A 16,022-nucleotide genomic window follows, 5' to 3' on the forward strand; every position below is an offset into this window, starting at 1 on the left:
GGAAGGCTATGTAAGAAAAATGTGTCATTTGTTTTTTGTACAGACTATTTCAAGTGTGCACTAAAGGTTATGGATTGTTTGGAAGCAAACTAAACAAATGTGAATCCAAGAACGAACACCAGGCTCCATCAGCGTCTCTTTGACCAAGGCTGGTGTCTTCACTTGACATGCATATATATGTACTGTTTAACAAATATATTAGATTTTGAAACACTCAGGTGCTCCACAGCACTGTGGCCTGACGTGCCTGAATGTTATTTCTTCTAAATAGTTGCAAACTAATGTGTAATTAAGCCGCCGTAAATTCCTTGTGTAAGCATGTTAAAAAATTAGGATATGGGTTTATGTCATCACTCTGCACCCCCCCCTCCCCCTCTGCTGGGATTCCCTACATACACTGTGGGGTAGTTTCTACTCACTGCAGCAACGCTAAATCATTTATTTTCTTGGACATGTCTCACCACACTACCGACTAAGTTTCTCACATGTCATTTAATTTAACTGAATTAAAAAGAGAAAAGTTTTGTCGCAGAAATGACGTTATGAAACTCGGCATCCTTGTGTTTCACAACAGGGCGGAAAGCCATCGCTCCGTCCAATCGGCTGGCGCGCTGCTGCGTCACGTGGTCTTTATTTATGTAATGTAATGGTGTTACATAGTAACCCAGCTTTGTGGTCGTGGAGACGTCGCTAGAGGGGTTAAACGCGGACATGGACTACTAAAAAGGGATTCATACCAATGTGTAGATATTCCTGCGTGAGTCGCGTTGTGTTCGTTGAGTTAGGAAAGCGTCGCATTGAACTGTGAGCTCTTTTTTATACAACCTGTGCTTAAGGGAAGACGTTATGTGTCTCAAACCAAAGTCTATTGGTATTGAAATTGATCATTTCAATGGATAAATTCAACACGAAAGGGACATTTGTGAGGTGAGCATTAGTGAGCTCAAATTACCCGTATCCTAAGCTTGACAGAATCGGGTCTGGTTCGAGCAGATGTGATCGGAGTGGGGACACATTCACTGTATCGCTTGTTGTCAGCGTGTTATTTAAATGGTCCATGCAGCACTTTACGAAACAAGCTCCTACGCCCGCGTTGCTTTGACGAAAAAAAAGCCACACATTCGTCCCCACTTGGACGTTGTTTTGGTGACATAACCCCATCCACCATGGATCTTCTGGAGTGCCCCCTCTGTCTCTTCCTGATGTGCGAGCCGGTGACCATGTCGTGCGGCCACACGTACTGCCGGAGGTGCGTCGGGGGTTTCCTACCGTCCAAATGCCCGTCGTGCAAGGAGAGGTTAAAACAGCGAGAGGTGAAGAGCATGAAGAACAACGTCCTGCTGATAAGTGTCGTGGAGAAGTGCTGCCCCGAGGAGACCAAGATGAAGTGCCATGTACAGGAGAAGCTGAAGTCCAGCGAGTTCACTGAAGCTTTACGCATCACGAACGAGGGGCTAGACATAGGTAAGGGTTCACGTGCAAGACATCTCTTTTAATGGTGAAATGCAACTTTGTTTGGCTAATTACACAGTGCGTGAAAGGATGCCCCCACAGCTGTTACACATTCTTTACCTTACATCACACTCGAGTCAGGGGGCAGGCGGGCCGGAGTCGCACTTTTACGCACTGCTCGCAGTTGTCTCGGCTTGTGTTCAGTGATGGTGACTGATAGTGCATCCCATCCTGCACTTCTTAACACTGACATATTGTGCACAGCAGTGAGATACTGGAGGTGTAATGACAGGAGGGAGCTGGGATGCAATGGGACTCATTTGTATATGACTGTTTGAGGCTATTGATGACCTAAATGTATAAGTGGGTCAGTAAACAATCTCCAGATGCTCGTTTTTGTTTTTTGCCTGTGTGCACTCTGAAGCATTTTAAACAACTCCAAACAATGGTATAAGCAGCTAAAGAAAAGATATGGACCTATAGCATAAAACATTTAAGCAATAATCTGGTTTCACACTTTAACTTCTCACCATGCAAACACACAGTAGGATATAAGATGCAGCAATAACAGATGTTTTCTGTAAAAAGAAAAAATCTATCGGATAAAGGCAGAGGAAGTGCATCTTTCTGAGCAAGCTCTGTGTTTGTTCTGCTGTTTATGTTCATGTTTATAAAAGCATGGGATGTCTAAGAGCATGTGTTGTAATAATGCCACGGCTAAATCCCTTGATTGTAACAGAAACTCTTATCTGCACAGAGATCCTCAACACTTGGAGTTTGCCTTCGTGGCACCTGACCTTATTTTCTTCAGGCAGCAGCAAGGACGTAAAAAAAAGGGACTACTTCTGCCCTACATGAGTGTATGTAGTCTGTAGGCGTCCTCGGGTTTGGAGGAGTGATTGTTGCCGAAGTGAATCAGCGCTCCATTAAATTACCTTCATGTTTGCCATCTCTGCCAATCCAATTAAACACTGCTGCCTCGCTGCTCCTGCCCTCCTGCTTCTTGTGTAATGATATCCCAACACATTTGTGTACCTCGGTTTTTTGTCTTATGTCATCAGTGTTTTGAGGCTGTGTCCCGATGCTTTTAAGTTCTAATGTTTCAGCGTCTAATGTGGTGCATTACTAAGCACATGTATTGTGTCTCTAAGGTCTTAATTATGTCAGTAAACATGACCAATGACTGGAGCAACAGGGTTTAGGTAATAGTCACTTTCTGAGCCTGGAATGCACTCATGCATAATCTAGTGACTGTGCAACTTTCAAAGATATTGTTCTAGAAAGCTTATATAGAAATAGGATGGTTACACTTTTATAATAACTGTGACTCATAAAATAAGTTAATATGGATCAGTCGTGACCTGCAGTGGCATGATCCTTTTAAATAAGGTCAGTATGAATGTCAGGTCAGTCAAAGCAGAACTATTGGTGATGCAGGCTCCTCCGTGGCCGTCATTACATGTTGAATGTTTGCGTGCGCATTTTAAATACAATGTAATCTTTGAAGCCAGAGCTCTGCAGCGGTTATTCAACACTGTTCCTTCCTCTCTCTCTTCTTGTTGCTTTGTGTCCACAGTCCCAGATGATCAGAGTTTAAAGGTGTACAGAGCCGAAGCCAACAGGGGACTGATGTGTTTCTCCGACGCTCTGACCGACCTCGACTACCTCTGCTGCCTTCGTCCTAACTGGACCGAGGTGAGGGATGGGGAAAGTGTTAGTTAAGACACACTACGTCAGGCGTATTTTCTGAAAATCAACAAAAACACTTAAAATAATCCATCAACAACCCACATTCAACGGCATCATTTCCCTTTTTTTACCCAACATCCACTCGAGTGTTTGGTTTTGTAACATGCATGTAATGACACTCACATCCATAAAGAAAGTTGTTTTTTAATTGTGTCTTTTTATATTATTTGGCCCAGAAAGCTGACCCCCTTAAAGTAATTACCTCTGCTTTTATTGATGTTATGTCATTCACAAAGTTATGCAAACAGCTACTTATGTCATAATGTCATTTATTCTCTTGATGCCAGTGGGCGGCTCACTGCAAATGCATAAATGTGGACTGTATGGAATCACTGTTATTGACATGAGGGTTGTGTTATATCACTCTGAAAGTTTCCATATGTTTCACTGTTCACTTGCTGCTGTTGGCAGCTGGCCAACAATGCATGATGTAAGTGACATTTAGTGCAAAAGAAGTGAAACAGATAAGCTGCCTTTAGTTTTTTTTTTTTTTAATGCTGTAGAGCTGTCGATCACTCTTACAGGCAGCGATGTGCTGATCTCATGTTTCTCTTTGTGCAGGGCTTCTTTCGTAAAGGGAATGTGCTGCTGGAAATGGGTCAGCAGGCGGAGGCCCTTGTCCAGTTCCAGCGTTGCCTAAATCTACAAGCTGACTTTGCTCCCGCAAAGAGCCAGATCAAGAAGGTTTGATCATCTTGCTGAAGAATTTATGATGTAGAGTTCATGTATTAGCAGTCCATTTCTGCTCGAACAGCAGGGCAGCGAGGTTTAGTTTAAAGACTTTGGCCTTGTAGAGTGAAGGCTGCAGCATTAATGGATTGACCTATAGAACACATCGTGAACAGCTCTCATGGTCATCGATCAACTCTGAATGAGAGATGGCATATTCACAACATCAGGAACGTGGTATTTAGCATCACAGGTGACATAATGTCTCGCTCGTTCAGAAGCTTTCCCTGTGATTGTGTACTCTCACTTAGGTTGTTTTCAGTGTGAGTGTTTGAAGTCTACAAAGAGATCTTTTGATTTGTGTACCTTTCTATTATGCTTAAACATTTTTCAAGTTTAGTCTTAGATTGACTAAAGTTTCAGTTATGAGAATGTATTCTTCTACTTGTTTTTTTTTTATATTTAAGGAGTTCAGTTCTTATTATCATTAGTGGCGACTCCAAGGTGACCACATTTTCTCACAGATGACCTCGTATGTATATCTTAGTCCATTAGCTTGATGCTAACACATACTGAAAATTGCCATTAACTGGCTAACGTAATTAGCATCACTATAATTAAAACCTAGTAACTAGGCACTCGTACTTACAGGCATATGTTTCCTAAACTCTGTGGAGACAAACTTGAAAAAAAAAAAAAAAAACAGCTGACTCATGCTAGTCTGACCCGCTGCTCTGCTCTGTCTTTATAAACAGTCAATGCTCTGATCCAGTGACACTGCATGACTCGCTCTTTACGGCTCAGTTCATTGGACATATCCCTCCGCTGCCTACTTCTGGTTGGTGGTGTGTAATGCGTGCATTAGCTCATTTTTCCTGCGCTCCTCGATGCTCCTCTCTCTTGTATTGAAGAAGAGCAAATGTGGATGTGCAACTTATGATGAGAGTCAAAGGAGGACAAGAGCGCTGGATTCTTGCACTCAAGACCGGAAACACTTCAGCAATCAGTAACTTTAGACATGTAGAACATTTTATTTCAGATTAACTGATTGACTATAGTTTGACTCAATAACTACATCATATTTACTTTGCTGTTTTAAAATTCTTCCTCCATGTGTAGCCTCTATTGAAAACTAATTTAAAACATCGTATTCAGTGAAGGTCTGTCATTCTACTCGTGTCTCAGATCCTGGAGGCAGAGGGCATGGCTGTTCCAGACGACGTGTCCTGCATCTTGCAAGTTGTGTCCGAGTACTTGAAAGAGCCCTGTCCCATCACCAGCCTCAGTGTCTCTCAGGGGCCCACTCACCCCGATGGCCTCAGACATCCACATGGGAATGAAGGAGAGGGAAAAGGGAAGAAGGGGGCTCACCAGGTAAGCTGCTGATATGGTCTTAGGAGAGCATGTACGGTTCTACTGTGCACTGAAAGGCACATTTTTGGGATGTGTTTGAATTCAAGTAAAATTCTAAAAGATGAATCTGTTCCTCTTCAGGGCTCAAAGGTGAAGCATGAATCAGATACGGAGTGCTGCCTCAGCCTCTGCCAGGCTGTTTCCTTCCTCCCTACTGCTGAGGAGGACGAGGAGATGATGATGAGGAAGGAGGATGAGCGTGGCAGGGGTATGCATTTGACTTAGTCAATCTATCAGAGAGACTTTAGACTTTATTGTCCCCATGGGGAAATTCCTTTTCACAGCAAAGCCCTCCAAAGAACAGTACGTATCAATCAATCAATCAATTTTTATTTGTATAGCGTCAAGTGTTATCTCGAGACACTTTACAAAAAGCAGGTAAAAGACCTTACTCATTGTTATGTTACAAAAAGCAGGTAAAAGACCTTACTCATTGTTATGTTACAAAAAGCAGGTAAAAGACCTTACTCATTGTTATGTTACAAAAAGCAGTAAAAGACCTTACTCATTGTTATGTTACAAAAAGCAGGTAAAAGACCTTACTCATTATTATGTTACAAAAAGCAGGTAAAAGACCTTACTCATTGTTATGTTACAAAAAGCAGGTAAAAGACCTTACTCATTGTTATGTTACAAAAAGCAGGTAAAAGACCTTACTCATTGTTATGTTACAAAAAGCAGGTAAAAGACCTTACTCATTATTATGTTACAAAAAGCAGGTAAAAGACCTTACTCATTGTTATGTTACAAAAAGCAGGTAAAAGACCTTACTCATTATTATGTTACAAAAAGCAGGTAAAAGACCTTACTCATTGCTATAGACCTACACAAAACACAGTGAATAAAACAAACAATCAGAAGTTCCCAATCCTGCCTTTTGTTCAAGGCAGTTTTTATGATCACGCTCATCCTAAGGCGAGCCCTTCTGCACCTCAGTGCTCTGTACCTCCGTCCTGAGGGGAGTGGGCTGAGCTGGATGTTTAGTGGATGTGGCCCTGTTGTTGAATTCTGTTAGTTTGGCCGTGGGGAGACCAGTTATTCTGGCAGCTGTGGTTGTGATGCGTGTGAGATAAACTATATAGCATAGCAAGCTAACAAACTGGCTAGCTTTTAAAACATTCACAGTTAGCCTTTTAACCAGGTCTGTGCCTAGGTCTAAACCTCTAACCCTTGTTAGAAGTTTAGACATCCAGACAGCGTCCCTTCAATCTCTGAAAAACCACATGTCGTCATTTGCAAAACACATTCTTCCCTCTCCCAGTCCCACAAAACCAACGAGCTAATTTCTTGATTGAATATCTCCAGTTGTATAATGTGTTCCTGTGGCGGCTCACACTGAATGTAAACATTGCTTTCTCTCTCTCTCTCTCTCTCTCTCTCTCTCTCAGGTGAAAGTAGTCACCACAGAGAGAAAACCCTGACTGTCCTCACTGTGTCAGACTTTGAATGCCCTCTCTGCATTAGGTCAGTGTGCTGGAGTGCTTGCTCTGATCAATAATGCATTGCTGCCCTTTCCTTGTCCCCTGCAGAGTCATGCAACAGGCTTATCCCCCCCCCCCCCCACATCCACACACACACTCACACACACACACACACACACACACACACACACACACACACACACACACACACACACACACTCTCTTTCTCTAGTTAATGTTTTGCACAAATACAGCTTTAACACAAATACTCTCAAGCCTTACAGCTGTTCTGTACTAATAGCTAAGCTAATGTCCTTGTTTGTCGTTCATAGGTTGTTTTTTGAACCTGTCACTACTCCTTGTGGTCACACCTTCTGTAAAAACTGCATAGAGAGGAGTCTGGACCACAACCTCCGCTGCCCACTCTGCAAACAGCCACTACAAGAGGTAACCACCTCCGGACACTTTCAAACATCTATTTTAAACCTAATGGAAGAGAGTCCTGTTTTTAGCACTTTACAGGGTGTTTCATTTTCACAGCTTTGCTATTGCCAACACTAAACTTAGCTTGTTGTTATCATAGTGGATGATTACACTCTTACCTTATTACATATATCTCAGAAATGATAACTTCTTGGTTTCTCTTTTCTGTATGTTGCTTAGTGCTGAAAAATCACCACCATGTTAAATAACTGCTATGTCAGCGTTGTGTAATCATTTCTTTGCATGTTTTTTTTAATGTTGTATAATACCCTCGGAGCGTCATAATATTGCTTTGACAGCTGATGTCTGTGTTTTCTTTCTTCCCAGTACTTTAAAAACAGGAAGTACAACCCGACAGCTGTGCTTCAGGAAATCATGACCCGCCTTTTCCCCTCACAGCTGACGGAGAGGAAACAGGTCCACGATGCTGAGATGGCTGAACTGTCCAAGTATGTACCTGCCTCACAATAATCTGTGATTTTGATTTAGCTTATCCTTATTCTTTTTTTGAAATACTTCTCTCTTTGCCTTCATCTTCCTTTTGTCTCTCTTTCTGTCTCCTGCCCTGTAGTCTCACTAAGGACATCCCTATATTTGTTTGCACCGTGGCATACCCTGGCGTTCCCTGCCCTCTGCACATCTTCGAGCCTCGGTATCGGCTGATGATGCGACGCTGCATGGAGACTGGCACCAAGAAGTTTGGCATGTGCAGTTATGAGCATGGAAAGGGGTATGCTATTTATCTGGAGTTTTCAACCATTACCCAAAGAAGCGTTTTTATTTGAAAATCTGGATCTATCTGTACACAGACAGTTTTTAAAAAGTCGAGGCAATGACCCGGTACAGTTATCTTGAAGTTTACAGTAATCTAAAGAGGCTGTTTTAAAGAGACTGTGTTTGACTTTCCTCTAACAGAGACGAGCAGGAGGTTGGAGCCTGATGGGATAGAGAGTGATGCAGTAGTAGCAGACAGCACAGGGGGCAGAGTGTAAATCAGTCAGTGTTACCTTGAGAGAGTGACAAGAAGAAGTAGCTGCATGGTTATAAATCTGGTTTGAGTTCATCTGTTCATTTTAATCTCTCCCTCATATATTTTCTCCTAGTTCCACTCTATGTCATCCTGTTAAAAAAGGCCAAATTGTTGTATTAAAGAGTCATTTTCAAACCTCTCGTCAACGTCGGCCTCACAATACAGGTTTACCCCTCTTCAAGAAATGATTCATTTTAACACACGAGTATAATTCAACTTATAAAGAATAGTCCGCACACAAGAAGCTGCTCCAATTAGATTTAATGTAATGGAAAAATTACCACCTGTAATGTTTCAGGCCCTCCCTCTTCAGACATGAACAAGTGAAATGGACACACCTCCACATACATACACAACCCTGAGGTCACCTGACAGGTCATGTGATACAAAACCAACATCAATATACAATATAAACTATGCACAACATTCATATTTAAAGGTCCACAGGACCTGCTCAAAGACATCACAAATACAAAAAAAAAATGTCATTTGTATACAACTCCAGCAGAAATAACCCACAGTAATCGGAGGATTACCAGAATAACTTACATTTTTTGACTAAACATAAGGAGAAACCATCATAATGTCATGTATAACAAGGAAAGAACGATATATTGTAGAGGCGGCTCTATAGTTTAGAAAAGTGATAGAGATAGATGAAGAAATCCTAAAAAATTAAAAAATATCTAGTCTAGAGAGATATGTAATGTGAACATCAAACCCTCATATGGACAAATACATCAAATATAGTATAGAGCCATCCACTTGGAGAAATAGTTCAAGTTCTCACTATAACAGAAACTCGTTGCTGACTTTACCCCTGGCAGGAGTCTCTCGTGTGTAAAGATAAGTGATACCTGTAGGTGTGTATTCATGTGAACATGCCATTTCCTGTGTGTGCTCTGCAGGTTTGCAGACTACGGCTGCATGTTGGAGATCAACTCTCTGGAGCTGCTGCCTGATGGACGCTCCTATGTGGACGCGGTGGGCGGCAGCAGATTCAGGGTGATAAAGAGAGGCCTGAGGGACGGCTACCACACCGCTGACATAGAGTACCTGGAGGACCTCAAGGTCAGGGTCACTGACATCAAACAGAAAGTTTTCAAAAACACACACACCCTGACGATATAATGAATAGTCCCTCAGTTTCTCTCCTGACTTTTTTCCTCTCTGCGCGTCCTCTCTCTCTCTCCCAGGTTGATGGCAGTGAGTTGGAGCTTTTGCAGCGTCTCCATGACAGCGTGTACCAGCAGGCTCAGGACTGGTACCAGCGCCTTGGGAACGGTATTAGCGAGCAGATCACCAGGCAGTACGGCCCCATGCCAGATAAGGATGACAACATTCAGGTTGGGGACTTTGAATAAATAAGATTATTACTTTGACTTCACAACGTCCCAGAACCCGTGAGCATCTCATCACTTGTTGTGTTTTGAAAGTCAGTCAGCGGCGACTCATACTGTCCACCAGTGAAGTGATGACTCACTTTTAAGTGCTTCCTAGCTTAAAGGTTTAATGGAGCCAATGTCCTAAAACACTTGTTGCAGCTAATTAGCACACTCAGTTCACTTTCCAGAAATTATATGCTAAACATTCCTGAAAAAAAAAAACTACAACTGTTTTGTTATTCCTTTAGTTTTGTTTTCTCTGCGCAGCATTTGTGTAGAAATCTGTATGGCATGAAAAATTACAACAATTTAAAATCCAGCTGTTGACACATACATGTAGGCTTGTCTTCACTTGAAACATAATGTCTGCCATTTACTTATTGAAGGTTCGATGGTTATGCAGTACAGATTGTTCCGGTCAAACTGTACTCACAGATGCGTTAACTCCTGACTTCAATGAAAACATCCGTCAGGTTTAGGCCGTGGCTATTGGAGATCTGAATAAACGAAAAGGTTCACATGATTAAGATTCAAAGGAGGGAATAGAAAACACTTGCAAGGAGAGAAGTATAAAAGAATCCCAATTTGGTCTCACTTCTTTAAATCGTTTGTGAATGAAATGCAACTCAAATGTTTTTTTACTGGGCCGCCAGTAACCTAGTGGTTAGTTTGTGCGCAACATGTTAAAAGGCTGTCAGGTAGTCCTCCAAGCAGACGGCCCTGGTTCGAATCAGACCTGCGGCTCTTCTCCAGCATGTCATTCCCCTCTCTCTCTCCCTCTCCCCAGTTTCCGACTCGATCCACTGCCCTGTCATGAATCGATAAGGAAGTATGATGTAGACTTAGAGCAGAGCGAGGGAGAGAGAGAGAGAGAGAGAGAGAGAGCTCATGTTAATGCTTAGGACAGAGGGAGTGTGACACTTTGGAGTAATAGGTTGAAATATGAAGTCTTTTGTTACCATACAGTTATTGAATTAGTGCATGTGTGTATAAACTACACAGTAGACTTTTGATATGTTACACAGCATCCTGGGTTTATAAACTCTTTATATAAACAGAGTCTTACACACAGGTCTTTGTAAGTGTTAATTATAAGACATAACACTTTCTAACTTTCTGGGAGATGCAGGGTTTCTGTAGTAAATGTTAAATCGGCATGTTTTCTGAAGTTTCATAGTCAAAGACAAATCGATATTTTGCACATTTTTTACTTTTTCATCAATATTAATTCAATTACCGGTAAACTTTTTCTTGAGTGATGAACTCTTTTGGGTTGTATTGAATATGTTTCCATAAATAACATCCCTGTAAAGCAGGAATCCCCAATAAGTTTTGCCAAATGAACTTGGACTTCTTCAACCCTTTCCCTTCATTTCTCTCCTCATCTCAAACACAGTTACACACTAACACCTCTGGCCTGCCTCTCATATTCACAGACACAAAGACTCCCACTCGTACACTAAGAGAGACAAGGAGACAGGCCGAGGTATTTTCAGCCTGTCACTTAATTATAGGGATGAATGTTAGAATACACAACAGACCTTTCCTAGAGGAAAAATGTTTCTATGCTGCAGAGCCATCTGTCTGTCCCTGTGAACATGGACTACAGTCTATAGTGAAGTTAAAACCTTTCTCTGATGAACCACAGAGCTGTAGTATGACATACAGGTCTTCTGACCCCTCCATGTTTATTCAAACATGATCTATCTTATTAATCCACAAACAGTAAGCTCAGTGGTTCCCTCTCTGCTTCAAGCCTGTTTGACATCTCTTATCAAATCATGAATTTATATTGACCATAATGTACACATCAACTGGTACATGAGGTCTGATCACATATGGTGACTTAAAGGGGACATATTATGAAAAATCCACTTGTACAGTGTTTTTGAACATATATTTCGATGACCTGAGTGTCTACTGACCCACAAAATGTGAAATAAACCCATCCAGTCCTTTGTTTGTGGTCTGCATAAGTCTTACAACACAGAGAAAAATGCTCTGTTTCAAATGTGCTCTCCTTGTGATGTCACAGTGGGATTCTGGTAAAAAAAAAAATCCCCTCCCCTCCCCTGGTATCTCCATCCATTGACTCCACCCCCAGCCTAGAACAAAACTTTTGAGCAGGTCCGCCATTTTTATTCTCACTACAGAGGAGTGATGTCTACCGGGAAAACTCAGGGGGGTCATTACATTTAAAGAGACACACACACCAAAACGGCGCGTTCTGAGAGAGCTGGTTTATACAGGGTCACAAACCTCCTCTGGTGCTTGATTCATGTTATATTTTGACCAAAGCACAGCACAGATGTTTCATTTAGACCACAGGGGACTGTTTGAAAAGGTGGAGACTCCTTCTAATGCTCAGTGTGCACTTTGAACTGATAGACCTTAAAGCTGTCCACTTGAGATTAGTAGATATCCTCTAAGGCATGACACAGGTGGATCTATGCCAGTATCATAAAGTATAGATTATGCATTCCCATGATACCCAAAGTAAAATGTTTCCATTCTACATTCTTTGAATCCTCTAGGCCTCATCCAACGGTCCGGCCTGGTGCTGGTGGCTGCTGTCTGTCCTCCAACTGGACCCCGCCTATCAGACCACCGTCCTGTCCCTGAGCTCACTCCAAGACCGCCTGGGACACCTCCGCCTCGTCCTCGAATACTTCTCTCAGAGCTAGGCTCCGCAGCACCATGCTTTTGAGAGTTAGATAATACAGTACATACAAATGGAGAGGAATCAACAGACGCACTTGCACCACAGAGAGGTTGACTTTTGGACTCTGAATCATGAAGGGATGGTCTTTAAAATCACAGCTCGAGGCAGAATGATGTGGTGAAAAGCAGAAATATATAGTGAGTGAATTACTAAACGCAGAGCAGTTCAATAGAATCGGGTTTTTACTGTTTGGGTTTGCATATCTTAGACCATTATCTTCCCCGGGTGTTAAAGGTTTTAGAATAGTTTCAGTAGACTCACACATGTTTGACCAAAGATTCTGCTTATTAAGATCCACTGACAGTGGTTTATTATTATTAATCGTGTATTCACTAAATCAGTTATTTTTTACAAATACTGTTGCTGAAAACAGGCACTAGGTGTCACTGTTTTTCTCCAGCAATAATTATGAGGAACATAAAAAAAACAACATCAGCCAAGCTAAAGCAGTCCACTGGACTTTCATGTGTTGCCTGTTGAGCAGTTTGGAGTGAGATTGAACATTCGTGGCACACTTAATTTGCATTCAGGACTATGCATATTAGAGGATTAAAGTTCCTGTTGTTTAAAGTGATCATTTTAAGGAATCTGGGTTATTTAGGTTTTGTTAAAGGGCAATACTTGTAATGCTAACATTTTAGCTGCATCTATTAGCCTTAGTAGCCTTTGAAAATGGCTCATTTTATACTATTGAATCATCTTTTAAGATCCCTATTTAGTATTAGCAATTATTGCAATAATGATTTATATCTTCACTAAGAAGGGCAGCCGTTAGAGGATCTTTTTTTATTGATCAAAAGCTGCTGATGTGGCTGCTGCTTTTGGATGCTGTTTGCTATCTCCCACTGGACAAAGGGGGTCAGAGCTTCAGGACGGACAGTACCAGCACCCCATTCAGAACTATGTGGGTTGAATCTGATTTTGCTGGCACAAGCTATTTAGAAACCAAAAGTCCAGTTGTTCACCCTCTCAGTGTTTGAAGTGTCAACACAGTTGTTTTTAACAAAAAGCGTTTTATGAATGATTTACTTACTTTTCAGATCTTTGTTTAGCCGCGGCTCTGCTCACACCTCTCGTAGACCCACAGAAGAGATTCAAAGAGAGGCAGCTTTGTGATGTGAAATTAATTTATTTTGTGTCTTTTTCTGGTTAACTTAGCTTTGCCCGTTTGTTTTCGACGAGGAGGAGGAGACCTTTGCAGATAACTTAGCCCCCTGTCAAACATTGTGAATGATGATTCAACATTTCACCCCTCCCTCTCCACGTTTACAGACTGCTGTTGCTCTCAGCACTGATAAAAACGAGTCGAATCAGGTCTTCTCAACTTATTATTCAAATGGGTAAATTTGAGGAGGCAGCCTGAGTACCACCTTAGTTTTTACACTATGAACCTGTGTGAATATGTATGTTGATGGTAAAGTGTGGATGTCAGCTGTAAATAGGGAGTCAGTTTTGTAAGTCGCCATCATCATTATCTTTTTCTTTGTTTCTTGTAGAGGACAGTACATATGGTGTGGTGTCGAGCACTAAGGTTCTAAAGGAAGCAGCAGTCCCAGGACACAGTGTGTAACATCTCTTGTGCTGCAGGAAGCTCTGTGAAATAATGAAGCTGGGGTCTGACGATGGCTATCCTAACCCCCCTCCCCTGTGGTGCCTCTGTGTAGGCCACATCACCTACATTTGGCACCCATGGTGTCTCCCTGTCACGATGCCTTTGAGTGCCTGGGCCGGCTCACCAGAATAGTGTGTGTCTTCAGAGTCTGTACAGGAATGAGTGTGTGATTCTTTCGATTGGTTTTATTGATGTAGTGCTACATTCCATGGAATGTTGAACCTGCAATGTTACGTACTGTGAATTTACTAACCGGGCTAAACTGGGTGAAGCTTAGCGCTCAAGATTGTTTTTTTGTGGTTTTTAAACTTTGACACATGTGCCATAGATATTTCTAAGTTCTTTGTTTTATTGGGAAAGTGTGCTTAAATAGTCTCACTTTGAGTGTGTCCACATCATGGACGTTGTGTTTAGACTTCACGCCTTCATCTTTTTCATGGCCAACATATCACTTACAGATAGACTTTGTACGACACAGAACAGAAGCACTGCTCGTTCCATATGGCATGTAAAGCTCAGAATTAAAGGGGAAATCATGACACTCAATACGCACAATAAATACCCCACTAAGGGATGACACAGCAGACAGGCTGAGGGGTTCTGGGGCAGCAATGATGACCTGATAACACAGGTTACACACTTAACTCTGAACGGGGAATTTACACTTTACTTGAGGGTAAAAACACAGTTTTTTATCAGTTTATATGCTGAGCTTTTCGAAGCCATTGAGATTGAGATTTGAGTCAAATACGACAACGTGCAAGTTATCATACCAGTCTCCTTCTGCGGTGTGAATTTCACTGATTTCAACTGTATCCTAGAGGTCAGTTTCCTGATAGCTGACATTCTTAAAGCTGACACGAAAAAACTAAAAGGGATCTAGATTCTTATAGAATTTTGAAATGATCAGCTTCAGGGCGAACGCATGAACACAAGCCTGCAGCCACTAAGGCGAATCTCAATCCCCTGTCCTGTTTCTTTGCAGAGAAGACCAAGATTTTTGCACAGTGAAATAATGTTGTGTATTCTCTGATGCTTAGCTGCCATGCCTCACATGTTTTACTCTTCTTTCTTTTTTTCCACACATCATGCATATTTCCCTTTGTTACTTTCTCACTTTCAGAAGCCATTATTGAATAAAATGTTGATTCAGTCTGCAACACTCAATGTCCATTTGCCCTATTTACCATCTCATTTGATTTTGGGACAGTTTGTACCAACTCCACATTGTCTCCCAACACAGAAAAGAGAGCAGAAGAAGCAGCACGTTCTTGGCAGTGTTCCTCCCGTGAGAACGAGTCTTAACACTTGGGGACTCGGGGGAAGGCTGTGAAAAGTGTGTTCTTGCTATGTGCTGCAGCTTGCAGGAAATGTTGGCTGATGTGGTCTGGTGGTCAGTGGTCTCCAGGCAGTGGAAACTACAGACATGCATTCTCTACCCTGTGCTCACATACCACAATGTTCATAAACGAGTCAATTTAAACCCACAGAAACTGAAACCCACCACCTCCAAAGCAGTCACTTATCTTGATCTGATTATTGTTTATTTGCTTGCCCCCCTGGATGACTTTTTCAATGTTATTATAAATAAAGCTGTTTGAAGCAAGCTCTGCATTGTCTTCATTTAAAGTGTCTGTTGTGTGGCTATTTAGATGTTATGCTGAGACGTTTGTGGTCATTAAGGTGACATTTCAAGCTCAAAGTATGTCAGAAATGAGTAGAGAGGAGTAGTTATGGGAGTGTAACATGCCTCACATACTGATAATGAGACACTTTTGTATGTTAACAGTTATAATTAGATGGAGAACTGAGTGTATGGTGCAGCTGCAACACACTGAGAGGAACCTCTGGTTTCATTTATTGTTTCACATTAAAATAAGACTGGGTATTTCCTGTGAATATTTAGTGCTCATTTAATATTCTATAACATCATTTTTTTGTATCTATTCAGCCTCAGAGAAATATAGTCATATAAGATGTCAAATACCAATATTGTCATTTTTATGTTTTAAAGTTTTGTCATGGGCCAACAACGGAAAAACATTGTCTCAAATGTCAAGTTGTTGTGTAACTACTTTGCATTCAA

General features: G+C 41.6%; 1 protein-coding gene and 1 long non-coding RNA gene across 2 annotated transcripts; both read left to right on the plus strand.

Moving 5' to 3' along the window:
- The first annotated feature begins 644 nt into the window (after positions 1-644).
- lonrf1 (LON peptidase N-terminal domain and ring finger 1) lies at positions 645-15,542 on the plus strand. Its single transcript, XM_061048966.1, has 12 exons — positions 645-1,464; positions 3,029-3,147; positions 3,763-3,885; positions 5,056-5,244; positions 5,365-5,491; positions 6,672-6,747; positions 7,037-7,151; positions 7,515-7,636; positions 7,759-7,917; positions 9,126-9,288; positions 9,414-9,563; positions 12,137-15,542. The coding sequence occupies exons 1-12, from the start codon at positions 1,167-1,169 to the stop codon at positions 12,284-12,286; spliced, it is 1,791 nt and encodes a 596-aa protein (XP_060904949.1). The 5' UTR covers positions 645-1,166; the 3' UTR covers positions 12,287-15,542.
- Positions 9,612-11,453, plus strand: LOC132982460 (uncharacterized). Its single transcript, XR_009674709.1, has 2 exons — positions 9,612-10,438; positions 10,482-11,453. It is a non-coding gene; the product is annotated as an uncharacterized LOC132982460 (long non-coding RNA).
- Positions 15,543-16,022: the final 480 nt, after the last annotated feature.

Source organism: Labrus mixtus, chromosome 10 (genome assembly GCF_963584025.1).
Source record: "Labrus mixtus chromosome 10, fLabMix1.1, whole genome shotgun sequence".
Lineage (NCBI taxonomy): Eukaryota > Metazoa > Chordata > Actinopteri > Labriformes > Labridae > Labrus > Labrus mixtus.